This window comes from Aotus nancymaae, unplaced genomic scaffold (assembly GCF_030222135.1).
Source record: "Aotus nancymaae isolate 86718 unplaced genomic scaffold, 86718_ANA_hifiasm-v0.15.2.pri h1tg000062l, whole genome shotgun sequence".
Taxonomy (NCBI): domain Eukaryota; kingdom Metazoa; phylum Chordata; class Mammalia; order Primates; family Aotidae; genus Aotus; species Aotus nancymaae.
The window spans coordinates 42,806,597-42,829,382 of NW_026988476.1; the positions used below are offsets into that span (position 1 = coordinate 42,806,597).

Consider the following 22,786-nt stretch of genomic DNA (forward strand, 5'->3'; position numbering starts at 1 on the left):
AGTGAGACTATATTCAATGCAACTCGGAAGGGAAACCTGCCAATTGTAATATATAAAATGACTTATGATGCCGTCACCTTCTTCATACAGTTGTTATAACTGGAGCATCTAAGTGCTTTGTACCATTAGTCACGACTGTATCGCAGTTTCCTACATTTCGTAGTACCTTTTATACTTGTGATTTATGCCGACAGAATAACTAGGAAAACCATATATGTTTTGCATACAGATTCCAGAAAGAGACAGAACTCGGCTAAGTAAAGTTATTTTTAAAATCCAGTTCTGTAATGGTGTTACGGGACACGTGGTTTTCCAGGAAAACCTACTCCTCTAGTTCCACTTTCCCTGCATGGACTTCTTCCAGGGCTGTACTGCTTTCTTAAGCTATATCACGGTGGAATCTTATCCTTTATAATGTTTTGGAGAAAGCTGAGGGTGGCGCCTGCACAATTTGATTTGGTGTAAAAATACACACCAAATCTGATTTCTGTTACATTAAGGCATTCTCTGACAAAATATACAGAACAAGGAATGAAGTGAATTGTGTTTTAGAAAAATCTTATGAGCTTGTTTCCCCGAATACCTGACCACTAATTTAAAAAAATGAATCAAAAACCCACTTTAATTGAATATTTAATAGATGATTTAATGGTCAAGTTAAGATACATTTTAACTGCTAAATATAAAAATGATTTGTGTTTGCTTACTGGAAATATTTGTAATATAAGCCAACATATATAATAAACTAATATTTAAAGCAAATTTGCCGTGAAGAAATGAAATGACTATTTTCAATTTATAAACATCGTACATTCATCAAACTATATTTTTGACTAATAGTTGGCTTTTATAATATGAATATCATAACAGCAGATTGCCATTAACAGTAGAAATAGTTTAACTCATTTTTAAAATGGGCAATATATTTTACTTTAAAATGAACCATTGGAAATATAAAAATGGTAATATTGTCCTATGGAAAGGCCCAAATGTGGAGAGAATAACATATATCATTTTTTATAAATAAATGAGTTTACTGTCTTGTAAATTCCATCCTTTACATGATGCCCCATAAAATATGGTGATTTACAGAAAAGAACATGGAATTGGCAAATAGAATGGAGCATTTAATCCAGTCTAGTGCCACTCTCCAATAAGATATATCATCATAGTAAAGCTATGCAAGTGTACTATACCCTAGTGTTCCTCTCAATAAAGTGGGACAAGAATTACTTCATTTCATATATGAAGAAAAAAAAATAGAGACATGCTAAATTTTTTAGAAAAGTAACATGCTGTATAAGTAGAAAGGGCATGCTAATCTTTGAAAATAACCATCTAATTTTTAGTATCTGAAAATAATGGGAAAATAGATATTCCAGGGTCCTGAAATTGCTGTTTCTTCACAGTACTTTTTGAATAAACTTTAGTTAATTTGGAAAGCTTGAAATATGAGGTCCCTAAGGAAATTCTGAAAACTCCTTTGCGTTCCTGAACATTAAACATAATCACATTATGATGTCTGATGTTACCAACACCTGGAGATCCCTGGCCACAGGGTAAAAAGGTCTATTCAAACAATTTTTTTTCTTCTAGCATTATGGGAATCCCAGGCATAGGACAATAAATATGTTACTGATACCCACAGGTGAGCAGGCAATTCTGTCCTGTGTTATAGGTACTTTGTCATTAATTTCTGTTTCACAGTACAACATATGTTATATAAAAAATAAATGATGCTGCCACATTTCAGCAGTTGAAAGAATCATAAGTCAATGGCATATGGGAAGTAGGTGATGTAATGACTCTAGGATTAAGTAGATGGCTTAAAGAGATGGATCGTGAAGTATAACCTTTGAAATTATTCATTGAATATTAGTATAAACACATGGAAAAAGCACACTTCAAAGTTACCGTGCTTTGCTAAAATTCTATTCATTAAATCAAAAAGTTTTTAAATGGTAAAGATAGATAATATATCCGATCCCTGGAAAATACGTAAGAGAAAACACCTAATAATCTGGTCTTACTTAATGTTTCAGTTAAGGGTGTTTGTAGAGAAGGAGGTTAATAATGTCTACATAACTACACACAATGAAAAGGAAAGGGAAAAATCGACAATGAAACCCAACCTTGTCAAGTGATAAATGATTACAGATGAATCGGAGGAGATGAAAAATCAGATGAAATATTAATTTACACAAATTGGAAAAATTTAAAAACGGATTCAAAGAAGATGAGCAATTGAGATAATGACCAAACATAAAGAAAGAGAAATAACCTCAAATTGGCATGAAGAACCAAGGCAACTCACAAGGTGCTACTAATGAGATCTGAGTTTTGATGATCTTAATTGGCATTTGGTGTTGTTTGGTCTAAAAGCCAGGAGGCAAACTTTTCCTTCACTACGTAATGTGAACAAAATTTCTTACTCCTTGCGGGACGTGGAGTATTAATGGTCCATCTAAATAAGCTACATTTATGAAGGCAGACAAAAAAAATTGCAAGGCAATTTTAAAAATTAAGAAAAATAAATACTGCTGTCCAAATAAAACATTAAACAGAAAGATACTCTGACAACATTTGGACACAAGATTTCTCTGCACCTCCTGCTTTTATCACATTCTTCTTGTCATTGAAAGTGTCTTGCTTCTCTTAAAGTAACTTTTAATGGATCTCTCTCTTTCAGAAGAAAGGTCCACAGCAGGACCTTTTCATTCCAGGAGTCTCACTTTCTGGACCCAGCTTGGAATATCCCCATTCTCATGTCCTGTCCTCACCAAAATCATCCCATCTCCTGACCATGCCATACTGGCCTGCGTCACTATCTGTCCCCATGTTATTCCCTTTGCCTCAAATGCCCTTCTTGCATCAAGCCCTTTCCAACTGTTGTCACTTGGGTCCTACCAGAAGCAGATGTTAGATGAAATTAGAAATACAAAAGGTTTATTGGGAAGTAATATCTGTGAAAGAAAAAGCACAAAAGCAGGATTGCATAAATCGTGAACTTTAATATCTCACTCACCTCTCCTAAAAATCATTTCTCTTCCTCTAAAAGTACCTACATCCCCCACTTCCCTCACCCCTGTTAATAAGGGTATTTAAGTTTTAAATATCATTGGGTATATTAGTCCATTTTCACACTGCTATAAAGAAATACCCAAGACTGGGTAATTTATAAAGGAAAGAGGTTTAATTGACTCACAGTTCTGCAAGGCTGGGGAGGCCTCAGGAAACTTAAAATCGTGGAGGAAGGTGAAGGGGAAGCAGGCACCTTCTTCACAAGGCAGCAGGAGAGAGAAGTGCAAGCAGGGGAAATGCCAGATGCTTATAAAACCATCAGATCTCATGAGAACTCCCTCATCATCATGAGAACAGCATGGGGGAAACTGCCCACATGATCCAATCACCTCCCTCGCTTGACACGTGGGGATTACAGGTCCCTCCCTGGACACGTGGGGATTACAATTCGAGATGAGATTTCGGTGGGGACACAGAGCCAAGCCATATACTTGGGCGACTGAGCACTCACTTTCCTGTGATGCCCCCATGCATATAATAAATTGACAGGCCTTTTCTCCTGTTAATTTGTTGTCTATTTCAGCAGACTCACTTATCATACATAGTTCCAGAGGGTAGAGAGAAGTTTCTCTTACCCATTCAGTCTCTATCAGCCTAACAGAAACTCTAAAGCAAAGGATGCCTGTGAAAAGAGGTCAAAGAGGTCAACGTGGGCCAGAAATGGTAAGACCCTTGTATCACCATCTTGCTCAGTCATTGTCCCAAGAAGAGTGTGACCTCTGCTCCAATGCTGGGACTGATGTTGAAGGCACTAACAACTGGAAGCTGTCAGATAGCCACATTCCTCACATCTGGGAAAGGAGTCCTCTCTTAAAGAAAGATTTTAGCAGTACATCTCTTCATGTTTGCTGCACAATTTTTGTCTAACACACAGGTGAATGTCTATTCCTATGTGAAGCCTCTAAAAATCATTCCCAGGCAGTTGTGGCTCTCAATGGCTTTACAGCAATGTGAATGTTAATATTTCATACCACACTGCATCCTCACTATATTTACAGCTTTCTCTCTGCCTTTTGGAAGGTAGAAACTACATCATATTCTTCTCAGCTTTCTAGTACATAGCTTGGAAAACAGAGCACCTAATAAAATATATTCAAAAGAGGTAGAGTGAGTCGGTGGATGGACTTACCAGATGGATAACAGACCAGACTAGTTATTCTCTATTCTGGTCCAGAGATACTAAGAGACATACCCCATGCGTGTAAAAGTGAAAGGGTATTAGGACATTCTCAAAAACTAATGTCAATGCACTTTAAATATTGATGGACTATTGGACTTTAAGGATAACATGTATCAAAAATTAGCATGTTGTAAGCCAAGTTTTGAAATTATGTTCCCAATCATAAATCTAATCACATCATAAATAGATTACATGAACCTATCTGTGTGTCTCTTTCCATCCATTATCCTCACTTCCAGTTTTCTCTTTCAGTTTACAGATTGGGAACCAGTCCATGTAATATTAAAATTCTAAGATGTACTGTGTTTATTCTGTTGTGTAAAATAATAATTTAAGTTGTAAATTTTAGAGTTTTCTTTGATGAGCTTTTTAGGCAGGGCTTAGTAGTTACTAAGTAACATACACTCTTCATTTAATCAGCCAACAGTATTTACTTTCTGCTAGGCCCAAAGCTAAGCTGTGAGGACGTAAAGATGAAAGTGAATGAACAGGATAATAAGCCCTTTTCCTAATGGTGGAGACAGAACTGCAGATGATTTACTACGTGGACTGGGCAGTGCTATGATACCTAAAGGGTATACAAGGGAAAAACCAAACATGGGAGCCAAAGAAAAGGAACTTCTTGAATTAGTGTGAGTTACTCTTTTGGTTTTATCTCCCTCTGCACTTTTAAAGGGGAGCAGGACAGAAACAAAGACCTTAAGAATGTCTAGAATCCCCTTCTCTAAGGTAGTTCTTGGTAGGGTTGGTACTGCCCCCTAGAGGAAGGCTTTGGAAACTGCCGAAGTGAGGGACCGGGTTTCTCAGTGATTGTGGAGACACTGGCATTTAGTGGACAGACACCAGAGATGCCAGATGGCCTGAAATGCTTAGGAACGCCCTTCACAGTGAATAATTGTCCTGCTTGGTTTTCAAATATTCCACTGGACATTCATGAAAAGAAAAGCTTTGTGTGTAATTTCCCAAGTCCAGAACATAACTTTATTTTACATATAACCACGGAGGAATCTTTCAAGGCTTTTAATATACCTTGAATTTTCTAAGAAGTCCACTACCCTGTATATTAAGGAAAGGTCATATTTAGCTACTACTGTCCAGAATTTTGCCAAGAAAATCCACTTTAGATACTCACATCACTGACAGCACCACCACACACACACAGACATCTGGATCAATAGCATTGGTCTTATATACACCACAGCATGTTATATAACATCATGTTACTATATCTTTCAGTGTAGTCATGCCCAGGATTTTGCACATAATACTTTACTATAAGTTACTTACTGTTCATTTTTTTTCCTTTAGATGGTATATAAATGATGTACGTAGGTAGGTTATATTGCTTATGAATTTTAAGATTATGAAGGGAGCATTACAAAATATTGGCTAGGATTGAGAGCACTGAGATCCACTACAATTACATTTTTTTAAATTTCAAGAGTGACTTCATTCTAATGAGAAGAAACATGTGGCGCTGGAATTTTATAGAGACCATGTTCTTAGGCATATTCAGCTACCAAGGAGCACTTTTACATTGTCCCTAGATTGGCATGGCTGCCTGGCTGGAGGACAGATATTCTGCACAGATATATATAAAGGGCCCATGCTCATCTGTAGCAGGTAAAAGAAAGAACTAGCAACTCTTTGTACTGTCTTCATTTCTTGTAGCTTATTCTCAGGGGGTTGAAAATGAAGTACTCTGCCTTGGTTTTTGCCTTCAAATACCTGTCAGCATTAATTTTTCCTGGTGGTTCTCTAGACAGATAAATTGCTCTTGAGCAAAGTAGATAAATTTGAAGCAGTGCCCCTGGATTAACACTTTAGAAGAAAACCATCATCCTTATAATCACCATTTCCATTCTCTTTCTAGTACAGACTATTAACATATTATTTAGCATTTCTTTCATTTTGCAGTGGACCAGAGTTCTTTGATAGATATCTGTCATTGTCATTTATTACGCATCCACTCACTTAGGCAACAAACATTTAATGAGCACCCATCATGCACCATGTGGTCCATGTGCTGCTAGGAGCATAAGATAAATAAGTGCCAACTTTTGCCCTCAAGGAGTTCAGAGAGTTGAGAAAGAAAGGCAAATAAACAAGCAATTAAAGTGCCAGGTAATATACCATATTTTACAACATCATACAAAGAGTGTAGAAAGTAATATAAATGAAAATATGAGCACCTAACATTGAACCTGAGACATAGTTAAATGCTTAATAAGAAATGTTTTGACATTATTCAAATTGTTCCAAGGCTGAAAATTGGGCAGGTAAATTGAAGAGTTAAAATGGAAGGATAAGGCTCCAGCTAGCAAGATGATTGACATTCCGATGGGAATGGGATATTCCAAGGTCACTGAGACAAATGGATAATTTTTCCTTTAGCCACCATTTCTCTAGCAATTGCCACATACTAGACACTGTGCTATCTGCTGAGAATACAAAACTCTCTGAATCACTCATTTTTCTCTAAAGGAATTTAGTTCCTCTATTACCAAAATTGTTTTTAGAACTATGAATACACATCTATATTGGCTGGCAGAATTGCATTTGATGGAGGAACTAATGTCTACACACTCCCAGGCTCAGAAGTAGAAGGGGTCATTAATGGAGGCTGACCCAAGCCAGCCGGGTTGCCAAGAGGGCTCTGTGTCAGCAGCATGAAGGCTGCTGGTTACAAGAGTCAGGAATGAGCCAGAAGTCCATAGGGAGGTGATGAGTCAGAACACAATATGTGAATCCAAATACTGAGGAAACAGTGCTTGAGGCAGTGGCTCCTTAGAAACTTCTGCGGAGAAACTGTAACTGAATAAGGAGTGGGAGGAGTTTCAGGCAAGGCTTAGGCCTCTAAAAATATCAAATTGAAATCAGATCATGACAAAGTGAGCAAAGAAGAGTGAAATAACTATCACTAACAGAATCTTCTGGAGGGCCACAAACTAGATTCATTCATGTGTGTATTTTTAATTTTTTGTGAGCTTCCTGTGTGTACATCACACATTCCTAGGATGGTGACTATCAGATAACGCAAATTTTGGTGTGTATTCAAGACTGTGTCTGGATGCTAAAGAACAGAAATTGACTGGTTTTTCTTCTCTACTTCTTCTCTTACTAATTAGGAATTGGCTGAATCTTCAGTACAAACTATCTCACTTTCCATCCATTCATCCATCCTCTCAATAAACACTTATCATCAGCTTCTAGGTAAGGGACCATTTTAGGTGATGGGAGGAAAAAAGATAAATAGACCTAATCCCTGTCCTTGAAGGGTCAGTGTCGGGAGGCCAGTCTCAGCTTCAGAGAACAATAGTGCAAAACACATTGATTTCAGCGACAGAATCTAGATCACTTTTTCTTTGTCAATAATTTAAATGGATATGCAGACAATAATCAATAAAGTGGTGCCTGCACGACTGTTACCAAAGAAATATTTAACTCAATTCCTTAATCCAACCATCTCTGGGCAGAGCCAGGCTGGCATTCTGACTGCTCATGAGGAAAAAAGATGATGAAATACTCTAGTTTTTCATATGCCAAGATGAAAATCATCAATCTTAGTCTCTGTGAAAGATGAAACTACTTTTAGAAAAGAGCAGTGAACTCTTATCAGTCTTTCTAAGGTGATGCAATCTTTAAGATGATACAGAGAGGGCAGAAACAGCAAAGAAGTTTAGAAGAATTTATACGGGCAAAAGGGAAATGATGAAATTTCTCTCTCAATTTTATAAGGAGCTAAAAATAAGACAGGATATACATGAAACCCAAATGACTACAATGCATTTGAAAAGTAGGTAATGTGCTCTAGCTGCTAAATTATTTATTTGCTTATCATATACAAATTTGTCTTTGTCTAACGTATGAATACCTTGATATTTAAATAAGATTGTCTAGATAATTAAAATTAATCTATAACAATGAAGTTTTAAATTGCTTCCGCTTTTACTCCTACACCCCTGGCACTTACTCCTTTCAACTCATATGTATATGCCAAATCTTGGACATTTTTAGCATTTGCCAGTTGGCATTTTCAGTTTCCAAAAGGAAAGTTTAAATGTGTAACCGCTAAAACCTATATTTTTATTAATTCATATTCCAAATAAAAGTCTTTGATATTAATTACATTTTTATTGGAATAACTTATAATGCTACAGCCCAGCTTTGTAGAGATCACGTATTCAATATCTGTTGATTGATTTCTTCTAGAGAATCTTTTTTTTTTCTGTTGTTATGCCAAAAGGTTTTGCTGTCTTGTAATCCTCTACTGGGTTAATACATTTTTCTGCAACTGTCATACAGAAGGCACTTGGTAAATATTTGGTGAATTAAGAAATTCAAAAGGAGAATTGTAGGTAATTGGGAGACAATGTAATACAGTGATAAAGAACCCAGTTTTCAAAGCCGCCTGGGTTTGATTCCTGGCTCTGCCACTTGTTGGAAATAAGACACTGGACAAGTTACTTCTTTATGTCTGTTTACTCACTAATAAGGTGGATATAATAATATTACCTGTGCCTATCAGTTTGCTGCCTGGATTAAATAAATACTAGGTCATATCAGTGTTAACTATTTCTATGTTAATTATTATTGTTGTTACTCCAGAAGGCTAAGGGTTAGGAAAAGAAGGCATTTGCACAATGAGATTAAAAGAGAACACAAGTGTTTTAAAGAGAAGAAATTAAAGATACATGGGTTTCTCTCTAACGTCCAGGTTTCTCATTCATGCATTTCTTAGTCAGATGATCGTGAGAGGAAGAAAAGGGCACAAGCGGCTTCAGTGGTCTTAGTGAACAGTTACCTTTCCCCACCCTGACTTTTTGCTTGGCTAAATCCCAATCATCCTTCAGCTCTCACTTTCGGCAACTTTTCTTGGAAGCAGCCTTCTTGAGCCCCAAAGACTGTGTTAGATGCCTCTTTGATGTGCTTCCCTAGTCTCTGCTCTGGCATCTGACACACTTTAATGGTTAACTTGATTCTAGTTTGTATCCTCGGCTAAAGAGTTTCAGTTTGTTCTTGGTGATATGCCCAGCTCTTGGGTCAGTGCAAAGAAGCAAAGAGGAAGTGGCATAAAGAAGTGATGCATAAAGATTTATTTGAAGTTTTGGAGATAGGCACTGCACAAAATAGAATATCAAATCAACAACCCTCCATAACCAAAAGTCAATCATATCTGTTTAATTGTAGCTTCCTAGCTCAATCCACCCAAAAGTTTTAAGTGAGATACTTTCTTATAGAAAATAACAAAGAGGAGCTCCGAAATGTGTATCCACAATATATGTATGTTTGTTTATAAATGCTTATACATGCTATTAGCATATCAACAGTATGTCCATTATACACGCAAAATAGAAATTCAAAAATGAGGAAATTAACAGACACACATACATATGTACATACAACACACACGCGCAGATATAAACCTGATGTAGCATAAGTTTGACAATGCCATTTATGTCTTGTTTTCTCAAGTTTGCATTATTCCTATTATCTTTAAACCATAGTTTCTTGACAGGAAATTGTTAAGCCTCTTGTCTATTTTCTGGTGATTAGTTTAGTTAAAACTACAAAATAAAATCTGTAGGTCACCTAAGCAGGTACACTTGAAACTGAACACACTAAGGATGCCTTTTGTGGAGTGGACCTTCCGCTCTGGCTTCGGCACACCTGGAATACCATATGTGATGATACACCACCCAACATAGGGGCCAAGTCAGGACACCACGGTCAGTCATGTGTCACTGTGTTTTGCCCTTAAACCATGGGCAATGTGATCCCATTACAATTTGTTCCACTAATGTGCTTAAAAAATTTCCCATACCTCGAGTTAGAGACCAGCCCGACCAACATGGAGAAACCCCATCCCTACTAAAAATACAAAATTAGCCGGATGTGGTGGCATGTGCCTGTAATCCCAGCTACTTGGGAGGCTGAGGCAGGAGAATCACTTGAATCTAGGAGGTGGAGGTTGTAGTGAGCCAAGATCATACCATTGTACTCCAGCCTGAGCAACAAGAGCAACTCTGTCTTAAAAGCAAAAAAGATTTCCCATATCTCACTACAGAGAAAGCCCCAGACCTCACTACCACATACAAGGCCTTGTATGATGTGTCCTTCATTACTTCTTTGCTCTTTGATCACATGTACCACACAGACCTTTCCTAAATGACTTCTGTGGCCATAAAGAAGAACTCACTTAGGCCTGGAGATCTTAGAGTAAATGAAAGAAGACACACTTACTACAAATAATGGCAGTGAGAGAAGTTTCCCTGCAGGGTAGTCACAAAACCTTTCCACGATTAGATATCCTTCTGGAAAAGTCAGCAGGCTAAGAAAGCCTGCCCTAGGCCTGTACTTCTGCAAGGCAGGATCACCAAAATGTTTCTATTGAATGGATTTTTATTTTCTTGATATACAATACATGCATGGTTTTATGTAAACAAAAAACATTTTTATTATTTAATTTTCTAGGTAAGTCTTTGAAAATGATGCATGCAATAAAGATTATTTGCAATACCCATATTTGATGCGTCAGTTTCACAATGACACAGTTTAGCATGAAATTTAAATTCAGCCAATAATTTCAAGGTGACAGTTTTATCTACAAAGTCTCCATTTCTAGTTCAACCAATTTATTTAATGGAACAATTTAGAGCACTTGTTTAACAACAGATCCAAATAACATTCAAAAAAAAGTAAAGGGAAATAACTTTCAAATGCAATTTAATAATAGAAACTATTGCTGTTTTTAAAGCAATGAATCTAAACCTAAAATGCCTAAAATGTAAGTGTTAATTGTATATGTTCTTATTAAAGAGATTCAAGGAAGATAGCAATGTAATTATAAAAATGTAAACTTAGATGAAATCCACCACTTTCCTATAAAACACAGATACACAATTATTAAGACCTCAAATGAAATACATGCTGTGAAGTTAAGAGGTAAAAATACTGAAAAATAAGACAAAATTATAAACTTTAAATATATATTATGCTTTAACTCTCACTTCATTGGATTTCCATTGCTTTCTAGACACATTCCCTACAATTAGTTCTAGACACCTGGTGATTTTCTTTATTATGAGGTAGCAATAATTAAATACTCTGCATTTCCTTTGGTAAGAGAAAGCATGATTTATGAGAAAATAAAAATATAAGAAAAACACTTAATAAATTATTCAATGTTTAGATCAATCTGATTTCGGGCAAATTTCTTCCATGCTGCAAGTATGGAAAAATGTAGATAACAGCACAGTATTTAAGATAATATCTGGGTTTGCTTTCCTGTTCTTAGCAATTTTGTGACTGTAAGCAGGACACATAGCCTCTCTTAAGTCTTAGTTTATTCATTTTGAAAAGGAAGTAGTAATAGGAAGTATGTCTCAAAGAGTAAGATGTATACCAGTGGCGGCATTTAAGGTAGCTGGAGTGGCAAGATGGGCAGATTGCTGGAGCTCAGGAGTTTGAGATCAGCCTGGGTAACATGGTGAAACCCCATCTCTACAAAAAATACAAAAATTAGCCGGGTGCGGTGGTATCCATTTGTCGTCCCAGCTACTTAGAAGGTAGGTGGGAGGAGCGCCTGAGCTGGGAAGGCTGAGGCTGCAGTGAGCCAAGATCATGCCACTGCACCCCAGCCTCAGTGACAGAATGAGGCACTGTATGAAAGAAACAAAAAGATAGCTGCTGTGGTGGTAAACTTATTTTAAAAAATTTATTTCAACACTATTTTAATATGCATGATAAAAAATAGAAAATTAGTATGTAAACTAAAAAAAAAAAGTAATTTTTCAGGACAAACCAAGCAAGCATCATGGGAATCTCTCTTTCTCAGAGTATAGTTCTTTTCAGTTGTACTTTGAAATTTCACTTCAATGAACATGAACATTTTAAAAATGATAAAGTCCTTTATACAAAGAAGTAAATGTCAGAAGAAGGTTCTTAGGGTTCATGTGGATTGTGTCAGATTTAAAGGAAATGATGAGCTAAATTTTATAAGGTACTTAGCACAGCACTGGAATATATTAAAAACTCAATAATTATTATTTTTCCTTGTGACTTATTATTGCCATATTACTATAATCCTAATAAATCAAATATACTCCATTTAGCATAAAAGAAGTAAGTTTGAATATCTATGCATAGCAAAACAATCATCTTTTAGTTTCCAAAGGATTTATAAATAACATGTATCACTAAGAAAAACAAGAAAGGATAAAAAGAAATTAAGAAACATGGGGAGGGACAGGAACTCACAGACGACAAATAAGCAAAGAGTTGATAAAATTAAACAACATATACAATTTGCCTTAAGAATATTTTGCAAAATGATATATGTTGCAATGATTAGGCTAAGTAAATCTGCCTATGAAATTTGAGGAATTACCACACCCATTGAATAGCACCTATATCATCATATTACATATTGTCTCAGGACATTAGAAATAATGAAAACAGTTTTCTGGTTCCGTTTTCTAAAAAATTCTATCAACCAGCCCGGGCAACATGGCATATCCCATCTGTACTAAAAGTAAAAAAAAAAAAACTAGCTTAGTATGGTGGTGCTCGCCTGTAGTTCCAGCTACTCAAGAAGCTGATGCAGGAGAATCACTTGAGCCCAAGAGGTGGAAGTTGCAGTGAGCTATGATTATGCCACTGCACTCCAGACTGGGCAACAGAGCCTGCCTCAAAAAAAAAAAAAAAAAAAAATTAAAAAAAAATCCTACCAAGTAAGGCAGGATATACCACTGTAATGAATTCTAAAAACATTTCCTGTAGTTTTTACTAAGTTCTTTTGAATAGTTTTATTTTTTAAAATGTTTTCTCACAAAAGGCAATAATTATATTAAATATGATACACTTAGATAGTTCCCTCTTCAGTATATTTTATGTCTCCCATTTAATTGCAATTGTAATTAATATTTTCCTGCAGCTAATATTTCTGAAAATAATATATGTCCAGAATTTTGTGAATGTGTTCTTGTTCTTTTAAAATATTCTGAATTTTATCCGCCAACATATAAAGTAGCTGTAATATTTTGGTGTTCTGATTCTTATTACAAAGTAACCCCACATTTTCTTTTACCATAGGCAAAGAAAGAAGCATTCAATAATTAATCGAAAGAGAGTAAATACCACACTTTAATCAAAATATCTTTAGTCATAATAAGACTAAATTCAATAGTATCAACAGTTCTTTCTTTAAACATGCAGTCTGGCCATGTTGCCCAGACTGAACTCAAACTCCTGGGCTCAAACCATCCTCCCAACTCAGCCTTCCAAGTAGCTGGAACTTGAGGCACCTAGCTAGTATACTTATATCTAAGAATATACTGGGGCAGAATTGGGTGCAATCTGGTAAAACCTCAAATACGAGTAAGCCAAGTGACAGAAAATTCATCTAAAGTTTCATTTTAATAGCTGACCAACAATTTCTTACTCAGAAAATGGGGCTCTGGGCCAATGAAGAAGGTAGGCTCTCAAGATTCAGGAGAAAATTCAGAAATGACATCTACTGAGTTAATACACGATGAACATATAACACTAGCTGTCTTTGGAGAGTTGGAAGAAACTTACCAATGACACTATGGGTGGCCCTCCATATGTATCAAAAATGCAACTGTAGTCACTCAAAATTAATTAAAAAGTAATTTTTCAAAAAAAAAAAAAGCAATTTTTCTACTTCTTGCTTAAAATATGTAAAACAACTATAATTGTGTGATATGATGAAACAGGAGCTCCTTCACAGAAGCAAATTTACCGGATCTAATTAAAGCTAATTTTGGAAAACAAACATGCAAATGACTTAAAATAACCATCTAGCTTTATCAAATTATTAATTCAGTTTACCATCATCAGTAACTGTTCTGGCACTAAAACATATTCTCCCTGTTTTGATATCTTGCCTTCGCTAAATACACCTTTTTATCTCTCTCTACATAACACTGTCCAATTAGTAATCTTATAAAAACAATGAGAAGAAATCATTAAGTATTTCCATGAATAATCCCTGTTTTAAAATTTAACATTTTATATATACTAATATTGCTCATAGTCCTGAATAAATTAAAAGAAAACGCTTTGTGAGAGTGGAAGTACTTGGCAGTTTAACTGCCTATAATATGTAAATTTATAACATGTTTTCCTGACATTTAATCACATCATAACTTAATGTATTCATCAAAAGCTTACTGATAAAGTTGAAAATTAAAGTTGTACTTTTTTTTTTACAGTTTTTATTTTATTTTTTAAATAACAGCTAACAGTCTGATAAAAATCAGAGAACATTTTACAACATAAATTTAGACTCACTTGCTGGCCCTAAAACATAAACATTATCATTAGGAAGTGACAGTGATGAAGTTTGTTATAAAATCAAATGATCCACGTATAAAAACAGTTTAATTTTTTATGATACTTCTTATGCCCAGAAAAGAAAAATTGGCACATGACTTTTATCAAGGTACAAAGTAAAAACAAATTTACCCATTATGATTAGGGTATTCCTATAATATAGATCCTATTAAGCCATTACTGTTAATTCTGATTCCACTTTTAATTGCTTAACTTTAAAACATCATTGTAAATAATACAAGCTGTTCTTCTAGCAAATATTTATGATTATAATAGGATCTATAAGTTCTTTAAACACTTGACAATTGTAAGATGAAATTGACAGCAAAATAGGTTAGAAACAGGGCACTTGGCTCGGCTCTTGCAGAAAGGATACACTGTGAACTTACATTTTCAACACTCTAAGTACAGATGCTGCTCAAGTTATGATGGTGTTACTTCTGCATAAAGGTACCCTGTGATCTTTTCAACTTACAATGGGTTTATCTGGACATAACCCATCGTAAGCCAAGGAGACTAGTGAATGTCTATCACTTTTGCACCATAATATAATATTGAAAATCGTAAGTTGCTCTCCATAAGTTGGAGATTGTCTCTAGTAGTTAAGTTCTGTTGAAAGAGCATACCAATAAAGTTTGTACTTACTTTGCAGAGGCAAAGTGTTTCTAATACACTGTAACTCTAGTTCCTCTGTCCATTCCAACCTTGGAAGCATCTGCTTCATTTCACAGTTACCATTCTCTGCCCCGGACACTGGTTGACTATTGACTGGTATCTTTCCCAAACTCTTCATGTGTTGTTGAACTTCCGCCAGGAGAACAGCCTGTATTGCTTCAGTTACCTGTAAGGAATTTTTTTAAATGAATTATTTTTAGTATTATTACAAATCCTTGGGTATGTTGCAAAAAATCCAAAGCCCAGAATTTAAATTTGAGCAGGTTTCCATAAACGGTAACTTTCCATTCTTCTAGAATCAGCATCCACAACAACTGAAATGTGGGGAGCAACAATTGGCACCCAGACTCTCACAGTGTTTTTTTTTTTGCAATGCAAGAGATTCTAGAAGGATACTTAGGAGGCATTTTTAAAGTCCAGAGTGCTAACCATTACACTATGAGACAAAAAGGAGTTTTCAATTATTTTTCCTATTTTCATTTGCACCAGAAGATAAAGAAAATTCATTTGAATTTATTCTATTGCTCTTAGACAAGGTTACATCCTCAAGCTACATCTAGCTCCAAAGCATTATTTAACTAAAAACACTGCCTTTAAACTATGTTTAATACAGGAAATTAAAGAAATGATTTTAATAATAAATCTTACTAAATTGTGTGTATGCCTATGTGGTTTTACATGGATTAAAGTATTGCAAGTCATGTCTTTCACTTGCTGTGTATGCCCAGTCAAAGACCTGTGGTTAGAAGGAGGGGGAAAGGAACGCTTGCCATAGGACACCTAACCAAATTCTTCATTTTTAAAATGAAGAATCTGGGGGATGACACCTCCAGGTTACACACACTTGGTGGTCAGACCTTCTGATTCCTGATTCTATGTTGTTTGAAGTCCATGTCCACTCAAGATTCTATAGTCTCTGCTCTCAGTGCAAAGCTAGGGACAGTTTCCTAGACTTCTTCCTGATAAAAGATCAGGTAAGGTCTAGCAGTTAGGTAGAGCCCAAGGAAGGCCAGGAGCTGAATTGGGGAGAGAAAAGAGAGGACACTGCTGATATAGACAAACTGGGGACATCTTCCCATTACACTTCTCTGGCCAACAGTTAAACCTTTCATATAGCTACATCCCAGTGCCTTTCATCCAGCCACATTCCAGTGCCACATCATATATATTTCCCCTCAGAAGTCTGTCCTCTGTCAAACTGACCCATGTTCCACAATTGCCACTGCCTCCATCCATTACTTCCAGTCTATGCATAAGCATGTCTAGATCTAGGGATGTGGGACCACTCTGAGAGTGGTGACCTAGAGATGCTTTGGCCAAAAACTGAACATATATTTATGTAAACATTTATTCAATCTCTTTTATATGTCATGGTAGCATATGAGACCTTCAGGTTCCAGGGACATGCAGGGAGCTTATTATGATGGCAGATATTTGCTGGGGCAGAGAATCTGGCCTCTGACTTTTAAACATGGGAAGCTTCCTGAGAATACTGGAGCAGCTTCCTGATTGCTGATTATCGCCCTGTCCTTGTCCAGCCCAAACTCATATGTTTGATTAAGGAGTGAAGAAGGCTTATGAATGGTAGAATATCACTGTTGTATACCATGCATACTAACCTGTAGTACTGCCTAATCCAATACAAGTGAATGGTGCTTACTCATGAATATCATGTAATGAGATATTTAACATCAGAGTATCAGTTATATGCCATTAATCTAAGATATACTTAGCATATCATGATCCTGGTGAATAATGCCTATTTATATCTACCATATGAGACAAACCTGGTTGACACGGTGAAACCCCATCTCTACAAAAAATGCAAAAATTAGCCAGGCTCAGTGGTGTGTACCTGTAGTCCCAGCTACTCAGGAGGCTGATAGAGAAGGATTGCTTGAACCCAGGAGGCAGAGGTTGCAGTGAGCCCAGATCGCACGACTGCACTCCAGCCTTAGTGACAGAGCTGGTATATATATATATATATATATATATATATATATACACACACACACACACATATACATACATACACACACATACCTATTATAAACATATAACTATTATATATGTATCTTCTAACATACACTGCTCTCTATATATTATATATCATGATATTGGTAGATCATGCTGATTTATGTATATCACAATGATGGGATATACTGTATTATTTATTCATTATGAACAATTTTGTAACACTGAACTAATTTCATTTTAACTTTGTCATACATGTTATTTGATATCACTGGTTCCATGACGTGGCTGATGTGGTAGAAAGAACTCAGGTTTATAAATGAAGAGGTTTGCGTTTCCAATTCAACTATGACAGTTACTACAAATCCAACCTTTGACAAGTCATGAACTTCTCTGATTCTACATGTTCTAAGTCTGTGATACTGAGAGAAATTAGGATAAGAGCTTTCAATAACAGAATACTGCATGGAAATTGCTCTTTCTATACTTATAAATTAAGGAGGATATTGGAGGACATCCTAAGACCTACAAGGTGTCCAGACTATGTCATATCCCTTAGAATGGGTAGTTCGCCTTCACTGGGCTTATGGCTGTCCTCTCATCCTGGGATGCTTATCACCCCAGAGACATGCCCACAATTGTGATCTAAAATGTCATGTCTCCCACGGAATATAATATCCTATACAACTTGGACAATAATTCTTTCTTAAAAATATATAGGAATTTATGTAATTTCACTTAATATTTCTAATTATTTGATTTACATGTCATGACTTCATTTTAACTATTGTTTTTTTAACATAGTCAACACCAAAAATGCATATTATAAGAATAATAATATGAATATCATCAAAAAACAAGAGGAACAGAAATAACAATAGAATAAAATAGATTAACCATGATGACTAGGGTACTCAGTGCCACAATAGTTAAAGTGAATACTGAATGCAATCCAATTGGAAAGAAACTCAAAATATACATTTAAACTCATGCTGTATCTTCTAAGTCTGTAATAATGATATTATAGTATCTGGAATAGGTTAGGCACTAAATAAATACTAGAGGAATTGGAATAGATTTGTGGACATTCAAAAATAAACTGTGGAAAGTATAATTTATTGACAGTTTATAACTATCAATACTTGAGTCTCTCTCTATAAATGTAGTAGATAGATTTTACAGGTAGTCAATAGAAATAGAATTTTCTCCAACAAAATATAAAATATTTATATGGCATTTTATATAACTTTGTAATTTTAATAATGAGCTAGAATTGAGCTCTATGGCTATAAAACTGTCTTCCTAATGTATATAAATAAATTTCTTCCAAAAGGTAGATATATAAGATATAAAAGAATCATATTCTTTTATGAGGCAATGTGCAGAGATTAAAAATAAGGTTTACAAACTCATTGATAGAAAGAGTCAGCTATGAATCTGGGATATATGCTTATTAACTCAAAGTATTACTGAGTCATAGGCAAGTTAAAAATTTTAGTGGTATTCCATTAACACCTTGGAAGAGCAAAATACTGTAAAATAGTATACAGCATCATGAAGATGCATAAGAACCCAAGTGTTCTGCTTGTTTCTTCCACTGTCTAGTGTTTTTGTTATAAAAACATTTTCCCCAACATACTACTCATGCTGACCTTTCATGTCTTTGTATTTTCAGATAGAGGGGGGTATTCATGAATCACAACAGCAAAAAAGTACTCTTTCAATAACTTCATGAATGTGAGTTATATCATACCTGCACAGACTGGTCTCTCCAACAGGAAATTAGCTTCAAAAGTGAAAGGTCAGCCTCAGGTACATGAGACGCATTCTTTCCTAGAAACACACGGAACACATTTATATCTTGAGAGTATGAAAAATGGATAATGGCTCTTAACATGGGCTGCATATTAGAATCACCTGGGAAGCTTTGTTTTTTTATAAACACCGGTGGTCAGGTTCAATCTTCCAGAGATTTTTATTTTACAGATTTTGTGGTAGAGGTGAGGCAGGCATTAATGCTTTGCAAAAGTACTGCAGATGATATGTATGTACAGAGTCAAGATCCATTTGTGTACATTTACACACACACACACACACACACACATATGTAATTTGAACAATTATATAACACATATTCACATCAAATCAAATTCATTTTTACAGCTTAAACACACTTTCGTTCATTTTGCTGACCCAAGACAGATCACCAAATCTTACAAATCCTTACTCATACAAATTCTGAAATTCTACTCTGCTGTGAATTAGTCTGTATCACATGCAAAATCAAAATAAAAGACTTTTTTTTTTTTTGTTTGTCCTTACCCAGCTATACCACTTTGATTAATAGGTAGAGCACTAATGTTTTAATTTGACTCATTCTGTTATGTATCGTTTCTTTTCTGTTTGCCCTCTCCAATGTCCTTGCTATCTATTTGCCTTAATATTCAGTGTGAAATTTTAAGAATGAGCCAGAGCTTGGTCTATGTAAATTGATTCATAGAGTGTCCAGCAGTTCCTTACACAAAAAAGCACTTAATAAGTGCCTTTTCATTAATTGAAAATGTACATATAATCATAATGAACAATCGATGATATAAGGCTTTCTGATGGCTAAAGTCTGTTATCTAAGTGCCAGATTGTGAGAGTGAGATAGGGAAGAATGGTAAGGGCCTGTGCAAACGGAAAAGTTGTTACTATAATTGTCTATTTAAATTAATATATTGATATATGTTTGACATTGTGGTATCAACTATTTAAATTAGCATTTGTCTGATAAACTTTTCATCAAATCATTATTTTATATTAATATGTGAGATACCTATCTATATATGAATATATATTTACCACATTACTATTCAAGGAAAATTTAATAGAAGGTATTGTATACAATGCAATTTGAGAACATGAAAGTAATATATAAGAAACTTCTGACCAATTATTGATATTATTTTTTTCCTAATGGAGCATTTAATATAAATGTAAAATGATATATAAACGGTATATAAAATATGTAAGCATGGTAGATTATAATTTTGACATGTTTTCCATTTCTTCATGAACACAGAGGGTAAGGGAAAATTTTCTTTTGATCTTTTTTCCTCCCTCTCCTACTTTGTTGATCTTGTGACTCAACCATCAAAGCTAAGTATTGGTCTCAACTGTAACTACTTACTAGTATCATGGGGTACTTCACAGCACATTTTTATGTGATGTTAAAATTTTAATATGTGATGGAAATCAGAGCCAACTTGTCTTGGCAATGTCAGCAAGCTAAAGAATTAATTGCAACTTGAGGGGTAAAGATAAAAAGGAAATATCCCAGGCTTACCAATATTATTCAGTCACCATTCCTGCTGATAGAAGTGAATCCTGGTTCCTATCAATCTTTTAGATGAGCACTTCAGAGTATTATTTTATTCTTCAGGATTTGGCTTTATAAAATTAATACCATGAAGTCAATACTTCCTTTTTTTTTAACCTTTCTTCTTCCTATGGTTTTTTGAAAAACATGTTTCCCTAGTCCTTACCTGAATTTTAAATGCTATAAGTGCCAACCTAAATTTCAGAGAGATGATTCTATGCTAACAGTGGTTGCTTAGGCTGTTTGACTGGGGCAGCCATAGGAAAAGCAGGCACCTTCTTGATTGTGGTTAGTAATCCCCTGTCTTTGCAGAAACACTTATATTGAATATTAAATTCCAATCACCTTCGCAGTTACCAGTGCTAAAAAAGTAAAATGAAAACTGGATAGCTAACCCTAAGAAGGGTGACTATGTACAGAGAAAGGAGGCAACCCAGAGTGGGGCCATTTAGAGGGAACACTATCTGTAATCATAAGTGTGAGAAGTGGCCTGACGAAGTGGACAGGAAATGGAGGTAGGAATCAGATTTGGATTGGCATGCAGGCCCGTCTACTGATTAGCTGTTTGCCTGTGAGTCATCTAACTTCCCTGACCTCTATTTTTTTGAGGGTAAAACACAGATGCTGCCTTCTACTGTGCAGGGTTCTTTTTACATTAAATGAGATAATATATGTGAAACCGTATTATTGGAACATACCAAGCACTAGATAATTGGAAGCTATTAATACACTCTCACTTAAACATACTCTTTTTTTTTTAAGAGTAGGGGGTGAGCACTAAGAGATAAGGTCGGATGGAGGTGTGTATGTGATGACATAGGTAGAGCGGCCAGATCGTTTAGCGTCTTGTGTGCTATAGTAAGGATGGTGGCTTTTATTCTGAGTGAAACACAAGCCACTGAAAGGTTATACATAGAAACGTGAGGTTCTGACTTAGTTCTGAATAATCATTCCTGCTGGTTGATTGGGAACATAGCGCAGGAGCCAAGAATAGGAGCAGAGAGGTGATCAGGAGCCTCCCGGGGTCATCCAGGCAAGACAGGATGAGTGCTCACAGGGGTGAGGGTGAGGGAAAGGGAGGCTGAGGAAGCTGGAGTTGCTGGTGTAGGGGGTGAGAAGCAGTCAGATTCTGGGATACATTCTGAAGGTAGAAGTGACACAATTATCAACGGATTGGATGTGGGGTATGAGAGAAAGGGAAAGTAAAAAATGATCCCGAAGTTCTTGGCTTGTGCCATTGGCAACTGGAAGAATAGAACTATTGTTTACTGAGATGCCCCAAACTTGGAAAGGCAGGTTTGGGAGATAAATTTGCCATGAGGAAACAGAGAAAATTTAAACACCGAAGTTGTTACTGAGAAGAATACAACCTTCTGAAATTGCAAGAAAAGTATCTAATAATCATTTATTTGGTAAGAAAGATAGTGATGCAATAAACTTTTCAATAAAACACAGAATAACTTAACATCTAAGTACTTCCTTTGCCGAAAAGTTTCAAATGTTTAGTCATTTCAAAGATCATTTGAAATCTGTGTTTTATAAATGTTAAAATATTATATCTATGTTTTAAAATTATATAATGGTGAATCTATATTTTTAAATGTTTTATAAATGTCACCCACCTTATTTTCTAAATGAGGAAAGTAAGGCCCAGAAAAGCTAAGTGACTAGCCTAAAGTCACACAGCTAGTATAATAACAAACATAGATAAATCTATGTTTTATAAATGTTATTTATTTTGACATTGCTAACCAGTTATAGAAAGACTAGTTATTTCCTTTCATAAGAAAAAAAATCAGATCATATCTGTGTTGGTAACTCCCTTACCATTTCGTGAGCAACTGTAGACGCTTGACATATTTAAAATGTCATTCCCAGCACTTCTCACCTTATTATGTACACATTTCATTCTGAAAGAACTGTTGAAAATAAGATTGACAGTATATTACTAAAAACATGAAAAGTTCTTTGAGGAAATAAATCAAAGATATCGGTACATGACCACTCGAGCAAATTTGGAGATTGAATACAGATTACTTTTAGCAATACCTTTCACACCAATTTCTCTTGTGAATCTGATTTCCTCACTTTACTCCCACCTAAAATATTAATCCCAATTGACTTGCAAATCTTAGTTTGCCAGAATTATCTGTGACCTA

The 22,786-nt window shown here is 35.5% G+C and overlaps 1 protein-coding gene across 4 annotated transcripts in view; it reads right to left on the bottom strand.

Moving 5' to 3' along the window:
- The window catches only part of WDR72 (WD repeat domain 72), a 187,462-nt gene that overhangs the window by 58,713 nt on the left and 105,963 nt on the right, over positions 1–22,786 (bottom strand). For all 4 annotated transcript variants that reach the window (XM_064365697.1, XM_064365698.1, XM_064365694.1 and 1 more), the window contains exons 16-18: positions 22,455–22,546; positions 19,020–19,099; positions 15,263–15,458 (exon numbers count right to left, since the gene is read on the bottom strand). In XM_064365697.1, the coding sequence (XP_064221767.1) occupies positions 15,263–15,458; positions 19,020–19,099; positions 22,455–22,546 (368 nt within the window). The remainder of the gene's footprint in view (positions 1–15,262; positions 15,459–19,019; positions 19,100–22,454; positions 22,547–22,786) is intronic.